This window comes from Pyrus communis, chromosome 14 (genome assembly GCF_041283825.1).
Source record: "Pyrus communis isolate YQ-2024b chromosome 14, ASM4128382v1, whole genome shotgun sequence".
NCBI classification, from domain to species: domain Eukaryota; kingdom Viridiplantae; phylum Streptophyta; class Magnoliopsida; order Rosales; family Rosaceae; genus Pyrus; species Pyrus communis.
Genome location: NC_142578.1, coordinates 24,827,033 through 24,849,264, shown reverse-complemented (window position 1 = coordinate 24,849,264; position 22,232 = coordinate 24,827,033). Strand labels below are relative to the sequence as shown.

At 37.2% G+C, this 22,232-nt stretch overlaps 6 protein-coding genes across 8 annotated transcripts; 4 read left to right on the top strand and 2 right to left on the bottom strand.

The window, feature by feature from the left end:
- The first annotated feature begins 1,754 nt into the window (after positions 1–1,754).
- LOC137713937 (uncharacterized) lies at positions 1,755–2,600 on the top strand. The gene has a single exon (XM_068453297.2). It carries the CDS (start codon positions 1,922–1,924, stop codon positions 2,414–2,416), a length of 495 nt encoding a protein of 164 aa, XP_068309398.2. The 5' UTR covers positions 1,755–1,921; the 3' UTR covers positions 2,417–2,600.
- Positions 2,601–3,384: 784 nt separating this feature from the next.
- Positions 3,385–7,645, bottom strand: LOC137712870 (protein CIA1-like). Its single transcript, XM_068452048.2, has 10 exons — positions 7,366–7,645; positions 7,128–7,274; positions 6,687–6,905; positions 6,479–6,543; positions 6,050–6,115; positions 5,859–5,927; positions 4,991–5,053; positions 4,823–4,898; positions 4,418–4,501; positions 3,385–3,689 (listed from the first exon to the last, which is right to left on the bottom strand). The coding sequence occupies exons 1-10, from the start codon at positions 7,549–7,551 to the stop codon at positions 3,615–3,617; spliced, it is 1,050 nt and encodes a 349-aa protein (XP_068308149.2). The 5' UTR covers positions 7,552–7,645; the 3' UTR covers positions 3,385–3,614.
- A 2,744-nt stretch (positions 7,646–10,389) lies between these two features.
- LOC137713119 (cytochrome b-c1 complex subunit 9, mitochondrial) lies at positions 10,390–12,084 on the top strand. The gene is made up of 3 exons (XM_068452377.2): positions 10,390–10,612; positions 11,319–11,366; positions 11,809–12,084. Exons 1-3 carry the CDS (start codon positions 10,493–10,495, stop codon positions 11,857–11,859), a joined length of 219 nt encoding a protein of 72 aa, XP_068308478.1. The 5' UTR covers positions 10,390–10,492; the 3' UTR covers positions 11,860–12,084.
- Positions 12,085–12,417: 333 nt separating this feature from the next.
- Positions 12,418–13,033, bottom strand: LOC137713339 (NDR1/HIN1-like protein 10). The gene is made up of 2 exons (XM_068452628.2): positions 12,593–13,033; positions 12,418–12,489 (listed from the first exon to the last, which is right to left on the bottom strand). The coding sequence occupies exons 1-2, from the start codon at positions 13,031–13,033 to the stop codon at positions 12,418–12,420; spliced, it is 513 nt and encodes a 170-aa protein (XP_068308729.2).
- A 2,006-nt stretch (positions 13,034–15,039) lies between these two features.
- On the top strand, positions 15,040–17,301 carry LOC137711971 (large ribosomal subunit protein uL1). The gene is made up of 6 exons (XM_068451120.2): positions 15,040–15,175; positions 15,276–15,319; positions 15,890–16,109; positions 16,246–16,411; positions 16,516–16,721; positions 17,019–17,301. The coding sequence occupies exons 2-6, from the start codon at positions 15,315–15,317 to the stop codon at positions 17,070–17,072; spliced, it is 651 nt and encodes a 216-aa protein (XP_068307221.1). The 5' UTR covers positions 15,040–15,175; positions 15,276–15,314; the 3' UTR covers positions 17,073–17,301.
- Positions 17,302–18,074: 773 nt separating this feature from the next.
- Positions 18,075–20,298, top strand: LOC137713882 (glucosamine 6-phosphate N-acetyltransferase). Of its 3 annotated transcripts, none has more exons than XM_068453234.2 (3): positions 18,075–18,232; positions 19,004–19,512; positions 19,705–20,298. In XM_068453234.2, exon 2 carries the CDS (start codon positions 19,032–19,034, stop codon positions 19,491–19,493), a length of 462 nt encoding a protein of 153 aa, XP_068309335.2. In that variant the 5' UTR covers positions 18,075–18,232; positions 19,004–19,031; the 3' UTR covers positions 19,494–19,512; positions 19,705–20,298. The 3 variants fall into 3 exon arrangements, with proteins under 3 accessions (XP_068309335.2, XP_068309334.2, XP_068309333.2); XM_068453233.2 differs by having other exon boundaries at positions 19,702–20,298; XM_068453232.2 differs by lacking the exon at positions 19,705–20,298 and having other exon boundaries at positions 19,004–19,627.
- The last annotated feature ends 1,934 nt before the right edge of the window (positions 20,299–22,232 follow it).

Here is a 22,232-nt window from a genome sequence, read left to right as displayed (position 1 = left end):
ATTGTAGTAATTTCTTGTATAACAATAATATATACACGAGGAAGTATTACTTGCCCTCTTCCTTTGCACTATGCATTTTCTGTCATTTTATGTCAGTAGTGCTCCCAAACCACCCCACCACCCCACCCAAAAAAAAAATAAAAGACGCAAAAACAAGACAGACATGACAACATGGGGGCCTTGGAGAAAAAGATGCAAACGTGCATGATACACAAATAGTGGAATCACCGAATTAGTTTGTTTTAAATCTTTTCAGTTCTCCTAAACCCTACGTAAATATAGATATGTAATACTATTTTGTCTCTCTCTCTCTCTTTCTTCATTGAAATATTAGCGGTAATCATCATTGTTGTCAAGAGTATCTTACATTGGAGATGAAAGTATTCGTACCAATTGATTTTCAGTTAGATTAGATTCTACCACATGCAGTTAAATTTGTTTATGATTCTATCTATTTGACAGTTGGTAAACTAGTGATGGTAAACTAGTGAATGATTTGTGGTATTTCTCAGTGTGTTATCTAATTCTTGTTTTGGGGTTTTGCTCTCTTTTTGAAACTCCGAAAGTACTTTTTATGATTGTGAATACGAGAGATATGCAAGTAAATTATTGTGTAAAGAGAGAAGCAAACGCATAAAATGTTACATGTCCTATAAGTTCTCTTTTAAATAAAAAAAAATCGAAATCATAAATTTTAATATAACGATTATCGCTCGTAATTGATTAGAACTACAACCTCTTGCAATGCTTTATTTTAATTTTTTTTTCCTTTTGGATAAGGTGAGTGCTTAAATTTCAAAGGAGAACCAAAACAAACCAAAGGTTGCTAGCTAGTAGCTAGTATGCATATGCATCAGAAAATAACTACTTGAAAACCCCAAGGTCTCAATCTTTTATTGAATAAGATTGAATAGTATGCAAATTTTCTTAGAATGTAAACAATTTTTCCCCAAAAAAAATCCTACATTGCTACAACTAGGCCCCAAACCCAATGTCCTATTCTATGATGCTCCAAATCAACATCAACCTCACAATTTTTACAATCACTATTTGATGGTCAAATATAATTCATGTAAATATATATGTGTTTAATATAATTACCATCTGACTGTCGAAATTATGTTTGTATTAAATACATGTAAGTATTGTAGCCAAATTCATATTTACATTAAAGGTGTGAGATATTGAGACTAAGCCACACAATGAGATTTAACTCTTTATTCTCAAGAGTTGAATATAAAACCCTCAACTTATAAGTAAAGAGAAATATTAACATATCTAACATAATAACACTAGTGGATTACATAAGAGATGCACATGTAGTTGAGAGCATGAATCCTGCATTGAGAAATTAAGAAGCCTTGCATGTGCTTATAAGAAATTGAACTAATATCACAACACTACCACTACTTCTATAAGGTTGAACTCATTTCTTTATTATATCAGAGCATGTTATTCACGTGTTGAACCAACAGTCCACGTACTCTCACGTCACCTAACATGTGACATACTGAGAATATGAATGCATGAATCTCACATAAAAAAAAATTTAAAAACCTTATATGTGCTTATAAGAAGTCGAACTGCCAACCATCTTCACGGCAGACACAAGTGCATTGTACTTTATTACCAGTCTCCTTTTCCTTTCCTTTTTTATCATATTCAAACAAGAACTAAGCCACATAAAATGGACTCCAATCTCAGCCAATCCACGTACACATGTCTCTTGCCATACGCCAAAATAAAACCTATTGAGTTGACGTGTAACGCAACTCCCCACCCATTCTAGCCTCCATATATTGTTAGCACACACACATATCTTTCACAGAGTTCGAACTACAAGAACTACCAGAGGAAGAAGAAGAAGAAGCAGCAACAAGTTCTAGCAAGCACAGATTTTTATCACCATTTCTGAATCCGAATGAGAAGAAAACGATCTCAAATGGCTCATCAAATCTCTCTGCAGAAACCCATCATCCAAAACACTCCAGTTCTACCAAAGATGCAAGAATATGGTGAGCAGATCTTAAAGAAAAATGACAGTTTTATGGAGCTGCAAGGAAGCACGTCACGAAAGATGCATGAAAACGAGGAAGTTTCAGTAATGGACGGTCATGCTTCAGCTGCTGCAGAAGGTGATGATCATGTTGTTGTTGTGGATCAAGATCCCACGGCGGCGGCGGCGGAAGAGGAAGAGAGTGGACGTGAGAGGTTGAAGAAGCACAGAATGGAGGTGGCCGGACAGGTTTGGATTCCGGATATTTGGGGGCAGGAGGAGTTGCTGCAGGATTGGATTGACTGTTCAGCTTTTGATGCTTCTTTGTTTCCGAGCGGGATTATGACTGCTCGTTCTGCGTTGGTTGAGGAGGGGAGGAGAGAAAACTCCGGCAGATTAAGAATAGAATACAGGTGTTGAATATTCATTAATGATAATTTAATCTTCTTATTAGTTTTATAAGATCATTAATCTTTGTTTTAATAATTATAATGAACATTACAATGTTTCTTCCCAGTGATTTTTTTTTTAATTTTCTATTATTAAGTGGAGATGAAGATTTGAAACTATTACAATAATTTAAGAAAATGAGAGATTTCAAATTCGGGATGCTTCACGCTGATTATTGATACATGATAACTGTATGCTGTGGGAATGGCTTTTGTTAGTGAGAATGATTGCATTTTTGCTAAAAAGTATGCATTTTTCATGTTCATGCGGGATTCTAGTTTAATCTAAAACTATACGGCGTGGAATTTGAGTTTATATGTACAAGAGCTAAATAGGTTAAACCTAGGTTAGCAAAGAATGAATTTTGTAGAAAGTGATGCAACTAGTGCTGCAAACTAGTGTTCAAATAATATGGTGGTAACACATTTTTATTTTTATTTTTTTAGTAAACGATATTATCTGCACTAAAGGAGAGCGAGGTAGGCTAAGTCTCACAATAGGCTAGCAATAATATGATTCAAATTCATTTTTGACGAGAATCGAATCTAAGATCTCTCACTTACAAGTGAAGAGGTATATCACTAGACCGTAGTATAAGTACCGGTAATAACACGTTATATCGAAAAGAAGTCTCGAGTTCGAATTCCCCTTCCCCATTGAACAAACCGTTTCGCTTCTCTGTTTGATCAAAATGATCGTCTAGCCCTCCCATGAGATGATTTGATTGAAGCCTAGTTAGCAAGCAAATTTAAACCACACTATTTGGAACACAATGTCAGCTTTGATTGTCAAACAGGCAGAGGGTGATGAGGAATCTACCATTGGAGGACCTTCCGTGCAACAGGAATTCCACCGTACAAGTTTCTCAAGCCTATCACGCAATGTCATGTAAATTAAAATGAATGACAATTCGTGATTGGGTTAAGATATCGTCGTAGTGGCAAAATACAAGTCGATGTCTTGGCGATTCTAAATAATACTGTAAGCCATCTTCCTTATCATAAAGATTCATTACATGATTACATCTACTTCACAATCAAACAAGCCACATTTCACTAAGTATTCTAAATTTCAAGGTTTTTTTTTTTCTCCCAAAAATTGAGACCAGTATAGAAGAAATATTTAACAAATTTGCAATTACACAACTCTTAGCAGCAGAGGGTTTATTTTAGCAGCTATCAGATGTCAACTCCCATATTTTAATCGTCCCGTCATCTGCTGCAGAAGCAAGAAACTGATCCTCCTAAGAACATGCAACAGCAATGTACGAGGGCAATGTCAGAATATGTATGAAAGTTGGGCCTCGTATATAAAAATATAATTCTCCATATAGCAAAAACCCCCCTCTCAATATGCACAAATAGAACCGATTAAAATTTTTTACTAAAGGGGCGCTACACAGACAATTAGGACGCAATACAACCATTGTTTATATATGATTCACTATTTGTTTAGTGTGCCTCCAGTTCTATCTTGATTAAAAGTTCGTAACTGGATCTTTTGCGTAGAGCAGAGACAAATTTAAGTTATCCAAAAAACAAAAGGGAAAACGATAGCAGAGCTGCTTTCAGCTACTTTAGCAACCATAAATTGATTATGTGCAAATAAGTTGGTAGGTAACCATGCAGAAGATCAGCGGTACTGTTCCAAGGGTATTGCAGCAACGATAGTGACCCTCAAGTTGGTAGTGGTAGTTTATTAGTGATATAACAGTGACACTTGTGATGATAGTCCGGGGTTCGATGATGATTGTGGTTGTAGGTTGTGGTAGTATTCACTATAATAGGGGGTGGTGGTGGTGATACCATGGGAGTAGTGATGAACACAACAGAAAGTACGGTGACAGAAGCAACGATGGGTGGTGATAGCCACTGGAGTTGGGGTGGCATTAATGGTAGTAGATAAGACTTAGAGAACCTTAGTGTCCAAGCCCTCAATTCACAAGGAAAAGCACTGGACGAGAAATCTTACCCCAGGGCTCCATTGCACCGAATTGATATCCATGTCATGGGCATTTTCCTTCCTCAAAAGCAATTTATATGAAGGCCCATCAACCTGAATGAAATCATACAATTCGGTTACTTAATACTCTCAAAACCAGATAAGCAAATAATGGAGTCGCTCTAATCATCTAGCACTCGATGAGCTTGCTACTAGCAGTTGCATACGAATCAGAAGTAAACACGAATTTAAAATTGAAAACCTTGCCAGTGATTTAGGAACGGAACTATTTGTCTAAAAAGCATTAGATTAATTGATCCACGCCAAGCTCTAGATATATATTTATTAGCAGTATACCATCAGAACCAATGCAGATATTAAGGCATATGAAACGAATTCTAAGATAATCAATAAGGGTTAAAGATTATGACATACCAAACCATCTTGTTCATCGTTCTCCACGAAAAATCTTATTGCATCATCTGCAGCTCCACTGGCTATGATATTGTCCCTGTCATTTTTCAGTCAAATATAAATTAGGGTTCTATTACCTAGAAATCTTGAGTTTCTCAACAATTGGGACTACTTCTTTGGTTCTATTACCTTGACCAATGAACTGAAAATATTGTCCGGTCATGATAACCTGAAAGAGTGCAAAGATGTCGCCTGAAAAAGCCAAAATAATGCATCATCTTGCAATTACAACAAATGAAATACAGCTAAATGTTAGCACCCTACCAATCAAATTACTTGTTACCAAATTAACTTCAACTCCTTGATATTATATTTTATCTGGAAATTTAAATGAAACATTCTAATCACCACATAGAGTGAAACCACATTGATTAGTTTCAGATCAGAAGCAGCCAACTCCTATATTGCATATGCAACTGCACTAACGGTAAAACAGCAGGGAATTTGTAATTGTGTCTTCGGCAATACATGAAAAAAAATGACAATCCTGCAACTTTTTCCAGGCATTACCATATTGATTTCTTACACTCCCACAAGAAGTAAACTTAACAGATGCTGACTATCAGCAAGAATCAGTATCTAGATCAAGAGCTTCTCATTACCCAATTAAATGCGGGCACAGGTAGGGGTTGTCAGCCCCTGTTTTCAAATTTTCAATTCAGTGAAATCACATTATTCTGGAAATGATAGTCATTCATGTAAGAGATATTCACATATCTCCCTTCATACCCACAACGGACTTGTTTCCACAACGACAAATTATTTGGGCAAATCCAGGATGACACATCTTTCTCTAACAATAAAACGCAAATGCATTGTCTTCTTTCTAGAAAATATAAAAAGTTTCAAATTCATGCAGAGAGAGAGAGAGAGAGAGAGAGAGAGAGAGAGACTGAGAGAGTACTTCAAAATTTTTAAATAATTCACATTAGTGAAATAACCAAATTCACGTATGGGTTCTATCAAATAGAAAAGAAATACTCCTAAAGCTACTCACCAAGGTGCAAAACCATCAGCAGACATCTTTGTATCGTCTGATCCCCATATCTTTAGAGTAAGATCATCACTGCAAAATCAGTACATTGTCATTTTATTTCTTCAAATTCTGTTTATCAGAGATGTTCTTATAACTGGTGGTTTGGTATCCAAACCAATCAAACATGAAAACGAGATAACACTTTTGCTTACCTGCAGGTAACCATCTTGTCTCCACTGGGATTAAATGATAGAGCCCAGACAGTAGAAGAGTGACCACTAACAAGAAAACCGATTAAGCTGAATTAGAGTGACATACTTTAATAAAAAGTGCTAGCAGTCCTAAGAACTCAACTGATTCACAACCATGTATTACAATCAACAAAAAATCTCCTGCAGCCCTAGATGAGATCATATTCCTTTTGAATTATACATGAACAGCTAAGGTGCATTGCACCCACTGCACATTCTAGTCATCAATGTCGAATCAATTAGAGAGAAGCATGACCTCATTTAAGGAACAAGAGCTTAGGATTGAACACACACACGATCTGGAAAACTTTACTCAAAAGAAGGGAATGATTCTGAAGAAAGAAAGATGATGCAGAAATTTCGAGATGCAAAGAGGCTAATGTGTAGTACTTGTTAGTTTCACCTAAGGTTTGAACACATGCCCAATCATCATCGTCACCATCATCAGCCCATATCTGCAAGAAACATTGTACTGAATCATAAAAACTCCGAGGAAGTCCAATCTTCTTGATACGTAATAAAGGAAAAAAAAGTAACCATTTGTATAGGACGGTGGTAGGGAAAGTAGTAAGAGCACTTAAAAATTCCAAGCTCTTACCTTGACAGTGTTATCATAGCTACAAGAAAATATAAGATTCCTAGTGGGATGCCACTGAACCATCTTCACATCTTGTGTATGGCCTTGCAAAACTGACACACAGTCGAACTCGTTCCCGGGCAGCACTTCCCATACCCATACAGTTTTATCTCGACCGCAAGTCGTAAGCATAGACCCAGATGGATTCCAACACACACTTTTCACTTCGTTTTCATGACCCTAATACACACACACACACACACACACACACAAAAAAAAAAAAAAGTTCTCACTTTACGAGCGAAAAATCAAAAGAACCCAACTTGCAAAATCGACAATTTCTGCAAAGCAATAGTCTTTCAATGCCACTAACAGCAATATCTTTACTAACAAAAATCATAAAAACCCAACTTGTAAGATCGACCAATTTATGTAAAGCAAGAGTCTTTCACTATTTCATACCTCTAGACTGGCAACACATTCATAATCGCCCCCAACATTTTCCCAAATTGCAGTAGTGGCATCGAAGCTTGCAGTGGCCAATAATTTCCCAGATGGGGACCAAGCGCACGATCGGACGGTTCTCGTGTGTGTTTCATCCAGAACTGCCTGCAACCCAGAATTGAGAACTCCATTAAAACCCGACTCATTTAACAAAAAATGGAAAAATCAAATAAAATTAAATAAAATGATGGGTCACCTTGCAATCCCAAGAAGAAGTTGAGGGGTTTTGTTCCCAAATACGAACGGTCTTATCGCCGCTGCAGGAAGCGAAGGAAAGGGGGATTCCGGCGACACCGGTGGTCGGATTCCAGGCGAGGCTCCATACCCTATCGGTGTGGCCCTGTAGCGTCTGAATCTCTCGGAGCTCTTTCGCTAACTCCATGGCCAAATGAGGCTGTGAGCTATGAGGAGTCGGCGAGGAAGAGTATTTGACCGTATGAATGCTGTGTTTTGACTGCTCTACGAGGACAATATGAATCATGGGTAAAACAGTCCTTTTAGCAAACTAACAAGTAGTTTCATTTAATTTTCTTTTTAACTTAATTACAAGCGAAATTATTATTATGTGCTTTAATAATTAACTTTTCATGATAATTACATGGTAATCATGTAGTAATAACGTGTACTATATAAGGACATTTTTACACAGTATACAAACAAAGAATACTAATTAGAGCTTTAAGTTGGTAGAAATTATCAAACAGTATTCCCCATGACACGATTCTAATTCAGAAAATACTCCTATCCACCGATTTAATAAATAACTATTCAAAACGAAATAATCCTTTATTTTAATTCGAAAGCCCTCTTTTTCAAAAATAGAAAGAGGAATAGGAACGACAAAAAAAGATATACTTTATTTAGTCTTTGTTACTTTTAATCTTTTAGGGTAAATTACATTTTACCTCCTCAGGATTATGGTCAATTTCAATTCATTACAACATCTTTAAAACATTTCAATTTCATACATTTACCAACCGTTAGAAAATCTGTTAAGTAAACCGTTAAGTGATGATGTGGCAAGTTTAAGATTCACATCTATGCTGACGTGGCTGTCATATTTGTGCCACGTAGCAAGAAAAATAATTTTTTATGCATTTAAAATATAATAATATTTACCCTTAAAAAAATTTAAAAAAAAAAAAAAAACCATTCAAACCCAAACAACACCACCCCCCCCCCCCCCAAAAAAAACCCACTTCTCCATCTCCTTCCTCTTCACCTCCCATTCCTTCTCTGCCCCCATACCCACTCTTCCTTCTTCACCCCCTGACCCATTCTTTACTCTCCCTCAAACACATAAACCCCCAAACCGTAATCCCCCAAAATCCATCTCATCCCCGATCACCCCTAACCCACCTCCAAACTCGCACCCTCACCACCCTTTTCACCATTTTCGTTCTCGAATTTTGAATTTGATTGCAGAGAGAAAATTGATTATATAATAGTTAAAGAATCAGGCTTAATTTTTTATTAAGCTAAAGAGGAAGCTTAACCTTGTGGAAATGGAAGAAATTTGATTAAACTCACAAACGTATTGAAAAGCTCGACGGCAATGGAGAAGCCCAGGGGCAGAATCAAAATTGAAGAGCTGCATTTCAACAAAGATAGCAGCGGCGGAAGATTGGCTGAGTTCAAGCCGAGCTCCATGTTCTTGACGAAGATGGGTTAGAATTTCATCGAGGAGAGCAACGAGAAGCAAGCTAAAGGTGGGTCGGGGGTGAAGAGGGAGGAGTGGGTCTGGGGAGAGAGAAGGGATGGGAGGTGAAGAGGGAGGAGATGGAGAAGTAGGTCAGGGGGTATCTGGGTTTGTTTGGGTTTTTTTTTTTTTTTTTTAATAGGGTAAATATTATTATATTTTAAATACATAAAAAATTATTTTTCTTGCCACGTGGCACAAATGTGGTAGCCACATCAATACAAATGTGGATCCCATATTTACCATGTCATCACTTAACGGTTTACGTAACAGATTTTCTAATAGATGTATGAAATTGAAATAAAATGATAAGTAAATGTATGAAATTGAAATGTTTTAAAGATGTTGTAAGGAATTGAAATTGACCCCAAACTTGAGGGGGTAAAATGTAATTTACCCTTACTTTTATTACGACTACTATACTATAATTAATGAGATTAGGCCAGACTTACTCGAGTTTTTAATTTATATCAAAATCCTAATTGGGTTTTCAATTCAATTCATACTAAATTCTCTTCTTAATTCAAATCCCATAAACATACTCAAAAATTAAATAGATCAGCAAAAAATCACATATGCGCCCAAATGAATATGAAGAGATATACTCACAAAAGGAAACACACTAAATACCAAATGCCTTTTTTTTTGGTCAAGGGAAAGATTTTATTCTAACCAAAACACAAACTTACAAACAGACAAAGACCCAACAACACCTATAAACAAAAACAACTAAAAAGGGCCTAAACGGAAAGAAAAAACAACATAAACAAAGAATGAGCCCAAAAGCCCAAAACCAAAGAACATTCGAGAAGCATCCACTGCCTTTTCCACTAACGGTCCAAGGAACTGCCAACCAGCCAATTCTCCGACCCCGCCAATCATCTCTTTCACTGACGTTTCATGCGCACAGCTATAAGGTAGGGGTAATCGGCATCCAAGCGAAAGAGGCCAATCACCAGGTGGAAGCTCAGAACAAGTCCCAAGCAACACTGCCGCAAGCGGCAGACACAAAGGAGAATGTGGTAGTGTGGAAAACATCCGAGCCGATGCAAGCGTCGGAACTCTACACACGAACTCGACATAGGACATGGCTGAAATACTAAATGCCTTTTGCGTTACAAAGATGGACTTTTTATCTCATGTTTTAGGCAAAGTGGACTGAATAACATGTGGTCACGTGTTAGTATTTGACGACTTCATCAAATTTGACGTTGAGAAGTTAATTGGTTAATTTTAAATAATTCATAGGTTAATTTACTAAAAATTGTTCAAGATATCAGTTTCAACTAAAATAATGGTTCATTGTGATTACCCGTGATTTAAAAAAGCACTGGAATATGCGTTCCAACCAAAGAAAACCCAAAAGAAAAGAAATTCTTAAGCCCACTATTGGTGGAACATGGACCAACACTTCGAAGCCCACAAAACCCCCGTCCAAACGACCCAGGCCGAACCACTCGAATACTCTAGCGGACCGTTCCAAACAACCCGGTTCGCAAATCCAAACGCCATATCACAGGACCCAAATCCCGTTCCCATTTCCACGACGCGAGAGTTCTGAACAAAATCTTCCACCTCGCAGCTCAGATCAGAAGCAGGCGGAAACATATTCGCGCAGATCGCCATGGATTCAGCGGCTCGAAGGAGCGGCGGAGGCCTCTTCGAAGGTCTATACAGGGTCATCATGCGACGTAACTCCGTCTACGTCACCTTTGTCATCGCTGGAGCCTTCCTCGGCGAGCGGGTGAGCCTCTCACGAATTTTCAGATTAGGGTTTCCCTCACGGAGCCTCGAGCCTCTCGTTTTAGATTTCTTTTTGCTCCCTGTTGTTTTCTGTTTGGTTGCTAGGAAAATCTAAGGAAATTAAAAGGTGCTTGATTTGCGATTAGGTCAATTTAGTCTAGTCGAAAGCGCAGAAATTTCAATTGGGTTTATGGTATTTTGTTGAATTGGTCTTGTAATTAAACGGGATTGGCTTCTTTTTTTTTCTCTCTTTTGTGTTGGTGAGAAATGGGTAAAATTTGATTTTGTTTATTGCGATTTAGCAATGAATTTTTGGTAATTCTATTTGTACATCTAATTCTGTTAATTTGTTTCATATATGCAATGCTCGTAACGAAGAAAAGTTGCTAAATTGATCAAGTTGAGGGTCATATATATAGTGGAATTATCGACATTCAAAATCTTGCCATTTTGTATTTCAAAAAATCGTGGCACTTGGTTTCGGGTTCATATCTTTTCATATATCCATTGCTAGTAATGGCGTAGAGTTACTAATGGAGACGTTACTTGATTTTTGTTTCTTGGAACCTTATGTTTCAGGTGCTTTTTCTGAGTTTTGGGGTATATGCACATTTCTGAATGAGTTTCTTTTCATTCCTTGCTGAATTTGTTTCTTATGTCGCCTCGAATGTCTTAGCGTTCTTATGTATTTGATTTGCTGGTTTCAGGCTGTTGATTACGGAGTTCATAAGCTGTGGGAGTACAATAATGTTGGGGTATGTGAACTATTCTACAGTTTTATTTACGCATTTTGCATGCACTTTCTCCATGTATATTAGAATGTTGGGGTATGTGCACATATGTTTGTTTGGATTCTTCATTGGATCTGGATGTACATGTTTTGGAGAGAGTTTAGCTGGTGCTGGTTGTAGAGCAACATGTATTCCCTCGTTTGTTTTGCTCGATTGGTTTTTTTTTTTTTTTTTTTTTTTTTTTGTGGGGGGGGGGGGGGGGTGTGTGTTCACAATTGGGATGGATTTTCACTTTCCACATCCATGTAGACATTTATATTGTTCAAACTCATGTCTTCGACGCAGTTGAGATTCTTTCTTCAATAGTAACTGGTTTATGACATTTCATAATTTCTCTATTTTGATCGGTGCTACTGGACATTTTCACAAGTTTAACATTGAAACTGGTTATTTCTCTTTTATGCAGAAACGATATGAAGATATTTCAGTTCTGGGGACAAGGCAATCTGAAGAATGAGATTACATATGCTTCTCTTTGACCGTTCTAAAGTTTTCATAATCGAAAGTTGGAGCATGCAATTATGCTTTAGGTAGGACTTCTCTTTTTAGTAATAAAAGTTTGGTCGGATTCAGCTTATTATAAACCTTGTTCCATTCAACTAAAGTGTTTTTGAATTGTCGAATCAGTTGTGTACGGCCACATTGACTTGATTCTGCCAATGGTTATTGTTTGTTTTTGAGATTTTGATCCCCTTGCCTTTGCCTTATCATTGTGCAGTGGTTTGTGTTGAATCATGTTTACTTTCTCTACCAGAATCACGGTATTTCAGTTTAGAAAAGTTAAACGATTAACTCGACTAATTGTAACAAAGGAATAGTTAAAAACTAGATAGAGAAAGAGAAAGAAAATGAACAGATGCACGTAATTTGCACCGAATTGTAAATGCACGATGGAAATTAAGGTTGTTCTGTTCACTTTTGGGTTTCTTGGCAGGCACACAAACGATTGAAATTTTAAGAAAAACCTTAAAAGTTGTTAGCTAGTTGCCACATTATACTGATCATTAACAATTAATCATTCATCCAGCACGGATTCGGTATCTTTGTTTTCGAGGAACACTCTTGCACTCGGTAGGGTTGAAACCACCTGCAGATGTTCCATTAGAACTACTCAGCCGAACCCCCAACTTGCAAAGGATCTGCGGACTGCCCTTGATTTTTTTGAATAACTTGACGTGATCATACCTTACCTGAAGAACAAACATTACGTCAATACTGTAAACACCAGCCATCTCCCTCGGCTCCCCTTGAAGTTGTAGTAGTGCATGCATAGCGGTGGTGTTCTTGCCCTCCTGGTAAAACGGAGTCGCACTCACCGCGACAGACTTGTAGCTTATCTGAGCACCAATGACTTGGATGCTACGGTAGTCTATGCCAACCCATCTGTTGCGATTTCTGATGGTGAAGTTGAGTGCAAGGTTGTAGTCGAGATTGTTTTCCGCGTAGTCAATGGAATTGAGTTGGGTTAGAGAGGCGTTAGTGATGGTGATTTGGGGGCCGTGGGGATAGAAGCTCTTCCAGAGTACGGCGTAGACACTGCCGAATATAGCGAAGAAGCAGACGACGATGCCGATGACACTGCAGACTACGGCAAGGTAGAAATAGCGGTCGTCACGCGTCAATTGAGGCATGAATTGTATGCACTTCATGGAGAAGTTCAAAGTTGTTTCAGCAACTCTAGGGTTTAAGGGTAGGTTTTGGCTTCGTTTACATGAACAAGAGACACAAAGTTAGGGTTTATATAGCATCAACTCTTAATTCAACTAAGAACACATAAAAGGAAAGTAGAGCTATATTTTCCTATTTTGTGACCTTTCTTATTTATTTTTGTGTCGATTTCTTTCGATTAGTTCTCCCATTTTAATTAACCTTTTGATACATCAACACAATATAGGGAAGAAAAAAAAAACAATTAAAAAATAGTTGAAATCATATTTCTTATCGGCCAACAAGTTTTGGTGCTCAAGTTTAAGGGCATGTTTACTTACAAGGAATAAAATAGTAATGATTTTGATTTTTGAGGCGGTGTTGTCGATCATGATCTCGCGTGCTTTTAGTAAGTTTACAGTTAAATTACATTTTTCACTTAATTTTAACAACCATTTTACAAATTGTTTAGGATTAGCAACTAAGATAAATATGAGGACCAAATTGAACGATAAGGTGAAACTCAGTGATTATTTTGACATTTAAGCCAAAAAAATTTCAAATATTATGTCGAATTAATTGAACACAATTTTGTGTTTTGTCTTTGGTTCCCCTGCAAAATCCACTATTTTCTTATTCGCCTCCCTCATGCGAAGTTAATTAGAGAAATCACCCCGATAAATATAAGTTTTATTGAAAACATTTAAAAAGTTCATTCAAAGAAAAAGTTCCTTATTTATCCTTTTGTCATGTCCTAATTGATCCTTAATTGTGAAATTTTTGAAGTCTTACACGTAATTGTTCTCTAAATATTAAAATAATTTAAAATATTTTTCTCTGAAGTGTAATGTGTTACATGCGAGAACCCCCACCCTCGTCCTAAACAAATAGAAAGAGGAAAAGTTGCTAGGTAAACAATTTTTGGGAACACATGACATACATCTCAATAATGATTGGTCTTATTTGTGCTAGGTAAAAATTTTAATGGATACATTGACGAAATTTGTTCCAATTTCAGAGAAAGTTAAAAGCGACAAATTTGTTTGATACATCAACACAATTTTTATCTCAACATTTTAATTAATCTTTTGATACATCAACACAATATAGGGAAGAAAAAAAAACAATTAAAAAATAGTTGAAATCATATTTCTTATCGGCAAACAAGTTTTGGTGCTCAAGTTTAAGGGCATGTTTACTTACAAGAAATAAAATAGGAATGATTTTGATTTGTGAGGCGTCGTGGTCGATCATGATCTCACGTGCTTTTAATAAGTTTACAGTGAAATTACATTTTTCACTCAATTTTAACTATTTTATGAATTGTTTAGGGTGAAACACATAGATTATTTTGACACTTAAACCAATAAAAAATTCAATTATTATATCAAATTGATTGAACACAATTTTGTGTTTTATCTTTGGTTCCCCTGCAAAATCCACTATTTTCTTATTCTCCTCCCTCATGCGAAGTTAATTAGAGAAATCACCCCGATAAATATAAGTTTTATTGGAATACATTTAAAAAGTTCATTCAAAGAAAAAGTTCCTTGTTTATCCATTTATCATCTTCTAATTGATTATTAATTGTGAAATTTTATAGTATCACACGTAATTGTTCTCTAAATATTGAAGTAATTTAAAATATTTTTCTCTGAAGTGTAATGTTTTACATGCGAGAACCCCCACCCTCGTCCTAAACAAATAGAAAGAGGAAAAGTTGCTAGGTAAACAATTTTTGGGAACACATGACATACATCTCAATAATAATTGGTCTTATTTGCGCTAAGTAAAAATTTTAGCGTATACATTGACGAAATTTATTCCAATTTCGAAGAGTTAAAAGTGATAAAATTTGAGTTTCAATAAGTAAAATAAAACTTAAGTCGATGTTGAAGGATATGATTGTAAATATACAAGAAGAAAAAGCCGTATGAAAAAAGAAGAAGAAGAAATAGTTACAAGTATAGGGGCAAATATCAAATTAGACAAATCACGTGCGAGCGTCCCCATATAAAAACGTAGCAAGAGCTAGGGTTTTATAAAGTCTCTGGAGTCGCTGCTTCTCCCTTCACCACTCAGTAGCGGCAGCCTGAAAATCCTGTTCTTTCGTCTTCTTTCTTCAGGTAATCTCCGCCGCCGCTAGGGTTTTCTCATCTCATCCTTCTGTCCCTCTCTACATTGCACCCTCACCAAAATTTTCACTTCGTTTTTCTGATTTTGCAGGAAGTTTTTTTGGCAGCGAGGACAAAGATCTAACCAACCATGAGGTCATTTAATTGTTTTTCTCTTGTTCTTCCTTCATCTGATTGTAATTAGTATTGGGTTATTGCTCGATTTGAAATTTAGTTGGATTTTTGGTGGTTTTAGAACCCAAAATCTCAAATTTTTGTTCATGTTTTAGTGGGTGGTTTGAATGTCTTTTTATTTACTTGTTTCAATCTGGTTTTGCAAAGTGATTAGTGGCTATAAATCAAGATTAGAGATTTAATACTCCTTAATCTGTTATTGTATTGGAGGATTATCTGATATAGCTTTTACAGAGAGGCGTGTGTTTTGATTACTTGTTTTTAGGGTTTTTAATTTATGTTTTTTTGGGTGGCGTTGGGCAAAAAAGTCCCTGACAATCGTAAGATGATTTAAAATTGTTGTACATTCATTTCTTTTATCATTGATTGTTTTATATATCTAAAGTGGTAAATATGAAACACATTCCCCATATCTGTCGGATGAGTCTCGAATCTTACAAAGCTCCGCTTCGGGTTGTTTTACATTCATTTGTTATATCATTTATAGTGTTATGTATCTGAAGTTCATGTTTTTATTATTTTTGTTAACAGTAAGCTGTCCAGTGATGGGCTGAGGGAAGCCATTTCTCAGATTAAGACGAACTCTGAGACAAAGAAGAGGAAGTTCACTGAGACAGTGGAGCTTCAGATTGGTCTGAAGAACTATGACCCCCAAAAGGATAAGCGTTTCAGCGGTTCTGTCAGGCTTCCACACATTCCTCGCCCTAAGATGAGGGTTTGCATGCTTGGAGATGCCCAGCATGTGGAAGAGGTGAATTTCCTTATTGATTAAACAGTTTATGAATTTGATGATTTGTTATTCTCTGGTGCATTTGGGATAAAGTAGAAAATTAAACATGTGTAGTCTGCGTGTAGACGTCTAACCTATCGTTTATGCTTTACTACAGGCAGAGAAGATGGGTTTGGATTATATGGATGTGGAGAGCTTGAAAAAGCTGAACAAGAACAAGAAACTTGTGAAGAAGCTTGCCAAGAAATACCATGCCTTTTTAGCTTCTGAAGCTGTCATTAAGCAGATTCCTCGTCTTCTTGGCCCTGGTCTTAACAAGGCAGGCAAGTACTCATGATTAGTATCTGTTCTGCTTTTGCTTCGTTGGACATAGTAATTTATTAAGAAAGCAACTAACGCTAGTTTTGGTTTTGTTGACAAAGCACAGGTAAGTTTCCAACCTTGGTGAGTCACCAGGAATCTCTGGAGGCAAAACTTAACGAGACCAAAGCTATGGTGAAGTTCCAACTTAAGAAGGTTCTTTGCATGGGTGTTGCTGTCGGGAATCTCGCTATGGAGGAGAAGCAGATTTTCCAGAATGTACAACTCAGTGTCAATTTCTTGGTTTCATTGTTGAAGAAGAACTGGCAGAATGTAAGTTATTTGCTTCGACCTGCTTTCATGGTTTCGTTTTTTACTTGCTCTGTTCTAACTTCCAAGTTTTAGCTTTCAAATTTATGGATAAACTTTAAGTGCTTATTTTCTTTGATCCCGCTGAATTTCGGCTTCTTGTTATTATGTCGTTTGATCGAACATGCGAGAATGTGTAAATTATGATTCAGTCTGAAATTAAGATTTGATTTGGATTCGAAGTCTCGAATTTCTACTTGAATATCACTATATGTATGCCTTTAATGGTACTTATGTTGCCTTTTTGTTTGTACGAAATAGGTGAGGTCCTTGAACTTGAAGAGTACGATGGGGAAAGCTATCCGTATCTACTAAGTTAATCTTTATCAGAAACTTTCCAAGTGAAGGAAGCATCAGCGGAACTTTTTTTTAAAGACATTTATGCATACCTTTCGGTGTTCTATTTTGTTTTCGATGACTTTGATTTCGTTGTTAAACCATAATTTAGTACTCGATGTTGCTCTGGATGAATGCTTTTGGAAAATTTTGAAGGAAAGCCTTTTCTTTCTCGATTATGAATGAATACAGGGATTGTGTGATCTCATTTTCCAATGTGCGAAACGCTCTATCGACGATGAACGAATACAGGGATTGTGTGATTTGCGAAAACACCCTTTGAACGTAGTGCCGATTGGTGACAAACCTAATTATAATCGTAATTTCGTTCTTTTTCTCTCTTTCGGAATCTGTAGTTTGATTCATCTGCTGCATTCAACACATGACTGCTGTATTTTGATCAAACAGATGGATTTGAACACTGTTCTAAAAATCCTCGCCTAGTGACGCCTAGGTGCTAGGCGGCTGGCCACCGTTCCGATTAATGCCTAGGTGTTTGAAAATTTAAGAAAGAGCGCATAGAACTGCTGAGGTGCCAGTTTAAACCACCTAGGCACCTACCTAGCCCGTCCAGACCTGCTTAAGTTGCGACTCACTTAAACAGAAAATAGATAACTTTCATTTTGCATTTTATTTTTTATACTAAATTATTAGAGACTTGTTGTATACTTAAATGAACACATATTATATGCTTTCATTATGTTCCAATACTTCACAATATATATATATATATATATATATATATATATATATATATATATCGTTCTACTTTATAGTTTATGATAAAATTATATATATTTTAAGTATAAACCGATACTTATATACACAAGATATAATAGACTCACTTAAATTCGTTTAATCCATTTAGACGCCCACTTAGATGCTAGGCCCCGCCCGCCTAGCGTCTTTTACAACCATAGATTTGAATCAATCAAAGCCGCCAGAGGAAATATGGCGTATTCGTCATAAACCGTGACCAAAAGTCACGTGCTTTTCACTCCCAAGGTTGCAAATATACAAGTTTGCTTTATGACCCCACATACCAAACCCTGAAATATCAGCAGTCTCTCCGCGGATCTGCAACAGCCACAAGTCCCTGAAATTCCACAGCAACAGCAACTGCAGCAGAGAATTCTGAGGTAACTTTGATTTACTCATTTCTCAATCATTGACAATTTAATTTACAGTCCATTACCATAAACTAACAAAATCCACTAGTCAGAATTGTTATCAAACCCAATAGGTAGTGTTTGATTCAATAATTATTCGAATTCGGGTCGTATTTTGATTTTCGGATCGAACACATCAACCATGCATGGACACGGTGGTATCCCCCGTATCTCCTTGTCGTGTTCAATTCCTTTGTATTCATACAACAATTCTTTAAATTTTACATATCCCGTTCCTGTTGCTTCGCGGCGCATCCTCATGTCCGTGTCCATGCATCGTAGGAAACCATCAGTTTTGTGTGCAATATATGTCCATTCTATCACATTGTAATCATGTATGTCCACTATTATGTGGTTGAGAAAAGGAAAGTGTTTGATCGTGAAGGGTGTATGCGATAAGCATCTGATTCGGTGTGATTGCTTGACTGATACACTTTATACTTGCAATGGGGTGGAATCCAAATGAGAGTAGAATGTGAAGAGTGTAGTGGTTTTCACACTCCCGTTTTCTCCTTCTACACTCCTAACCTTGTTTTTGTTCACTGATTCACCTTTGATTTCTTCAATCCAAAGGCTCAGATAAAAAATGACGTGCGAAAATCACTTCCCGGAAAGCGTATTGGTTTGCCAGCTTCCCATAGTGTGTTAGAGACTGGACTATTGGACTCAATTTGCAAGTTCAATTCCAGGAACCATGGTGTTATCTTTGTTGAGTTTTGATTTGATTCAACTTTTTAACAGCTTGTAACGAGTGCTCAGACCGCAAAAGATGGCAAACAGTGAAGAACACAATTTCCAAGTTAGGAAGCTAGAACTCTCAGACAAAGGCAAGGGATTCATAGAACTACTGCAACAGCTGACCGTTTGTGATTCTGTATCCGACAAGGACTTCGAAGATCGATTTAAGGAGCTTAGTGCCCGAGCAGAGGACCATCAGGTCTTTGTAATAGAAGATCATCGCTCAGGGAAGATTGTGGCAACTGGGAGTGTGTTCATTGAAAGGAAGTTTATTAGAAACTGTGGCAAAGTCGGGCACATTGAAGACGTTGTGGTTGATGCCAATGCACGCGGGATGCAATTAGGAAAGAAGATGATTGACTCCCTTACGGATTATGCTCGCTCGCTGGGGTGTTATAAGGTGATTCTCGATTGCAGTGTTGAGAACAAAGCGTTCTATGAGAAATGTGGCTACATGCAGAAGGAGATTCAGATGGTGAAGTACTTCATCTGAGAAGCATTCTTAATTTCTTGTAAGTTGGCATGCTACTTCCTGTGCTATATTACTGTCATTGTTCCTGTCATAATTTAGTCTTTGCCATGACAATATCGAAATTTCGATTGGGTTTTAAGTAGTTCGTTCCCATCTTTCAGTTCTTAAAAAAAAAAAAAATGTTCAAAACCATGCGTTTTTCCATGACAATATCATATCCTTTGCACAGCAGAAGAAAATGCTGTCAATTTCCATGGCCCTTGTTTGGTGACGAAGATTGAATTGACGTAGACAACTCTGTGCGTAAGGTATGTCGATGAGAGAACTGAAGATTGTGTCCAACTTGAAGCCAGAAGATGGATAACGCATTGAGGGAACTTATCCCTTCAAATCCAACGTAATGGTAGGATTAGAAGGGATAGTTTTCTTTCATGTCCAGTCCAGCCAAAAATGAGAAATCATTCACCTCTACCTTTAACGTACGAGCTTACTTTTATTGTATGAGTTATGGGCTCTAATCCAATCTTAGTCACCAAACAAGCTCATATGAAGCACTCTCCATGCTGCTGTGAAAGTGCAAACAGGCAGGCTGGCATGGCATCAGTCCAGCCACTTGGAAGGAGACAAGATTTAGCGGAACATTGCTTGGCTTCTTATAAACAAGAAGTCATTTCTCCATGCATATCGACCACTCATATTAATACATTAAACTAGTAATGTTTTCTTTACGTGTAAGGAGCTAAATATTCTTGATAAAAACTAAGGTCAAATTATAAACTATTCCATAATAGATGGACAAACATGTCTAAACCAATTGTTATGCATGGCATCGCTAGCGTTAATCTTCTTCTACGCAAACGTGAACAACTGATAATATTGACGTTTTGATAGACTACCCAGTTAATAACGCTCAACACCAACTCTTATGTACATTACACTAAATTCATCGAACAATGTTTGGCTTCTCATACCTCATTGATTGTAAATTACATTGGACCCATGTACTATAATATCCATAGAGATGTCAAAATCTAATTTTATCTTGAGGAAATCATGACTCCTGCAAAATGTTTTCGGAACTTGCTAACCGAAAGAAAGAGAGAACAATAGTTTCCAAATTCAAATGCTCAACAATAGACAATGGGCTTGGAACTTCTTTAAAACACATAGGCTCAAAAGCACTTCTAGTAAAAGCGATTCAGGTTTCATTTGAAAGTGTTTTTAAAATGATTGTAAGCGTTTTTTATGAGAGTGCTTTAATAACCAATTTTTAGTAAAAATGCAAATGAATCCTGAAAAAGCACTTGAAGTGCTTCCTGTTCCAATGCTTTTGAAACCAAAAAAAATATTTTCACCAACATCGCTTTCAGTATTTTTAAAAGCAATTCCAAACTATCCATTACCTCAATTAGAAGCACATTGAAAAGCATTTGAAGTGGTTTCTTAAAGAAGAACATCTAAGTAACCATTTGAATCCATAAGCCCATTTTTTTTTTTGGCTAGACGTAATTAGAAACCCTTTTGTTAATATGAAAAAGCTTTTAATTATTTGGGTAAATCTCACTTTACTACCCTCAAGTTTCATAATTTTCAACATTTGATACATAAAATTTTTTTCGTCTCAGAGTTATAATGTTAATTTTGAAATAATCTCATACATCTGTTAGTCTGACTGTTAAGTCTCCGTTAACTGATGATGTGACGTCCATATAAATAATAACTGAGCGCCCGCATGTCATTAAGGATCCCGTGAAAATTAAAATTTCAATTTTTTTTTTTTTTTTGGTCGTCTTCTACCTCCCCCGACCTTCCCTTCCTCCCTTATCCCTCCATTCTCTCATCTGCACCAACCCACCTAACCCTCCTCTCCTCTCCTCTTCGACTCGTCATACATCCACCCTTCCCCCCTCCATCTTCGACTCCACCCATCCACCCACCCACCCACCCACCCACCCAACCCTCATCTTCTCTTCAACGGCCTTCATGAGCTCGAACCTCCGATCCCCATCTACCTAATTTGACAGGAGAGCCACGGGGTGCTAACCAAAACTACAACCCCCTCGCCGCCGATCTTCTAGATCCCAAAGCTCCTCCGATTGCAACTGGCTCTGGTGTCTTCTCCAAAAACCCCAAGAACCACCTTACCTCTTCCTACGAACCCTTCGATCTCTTCCTCTCCTCCGCCACCAACATCCAAATCAACAACACCACCTTCTTCCGTTCCATCTTGTTGACGTCATAGACTCTCGACGGCTACCAAGAACAACATCTCCCTTCTCATTCCATACGGAAATCCCATTTCCCCAAATCCAATTGATTTTACAACCACCCAATTTCCCAAATTTTCAAATTGAATCAGAAAAATTTTTAAAAAAATTAAAAATTTTGAGTTGCTTAAGCTGCTTTAATGGCGTCGTCGGAAAACATGGCGAGCATGATGGTGTTGGCTTTCCGGCCCAACACCTTCACGTACTCCTGGATCTTCGACACCTTTGCTCGGGACACCAAAGCCCTCACCAAGACCTTCCAAAAGCCCTCTCCAGCAACACGAAATATTTGACCCGCAAGACATTGGAGTCCGGAACCGATGGAGGGGACAAATTTATTAGGAGAGAGGAAGTGGGTTTTGGCGAGGTATAAATTTGGAACGAAACAAAAATTTCATGTACTAAATATTAAAAACAACGAAACTTAATGGTAGTCAACTGATATTTATCTTAATTATTTTATATGGACTTCCAAACTAGTTTAACGACGTGG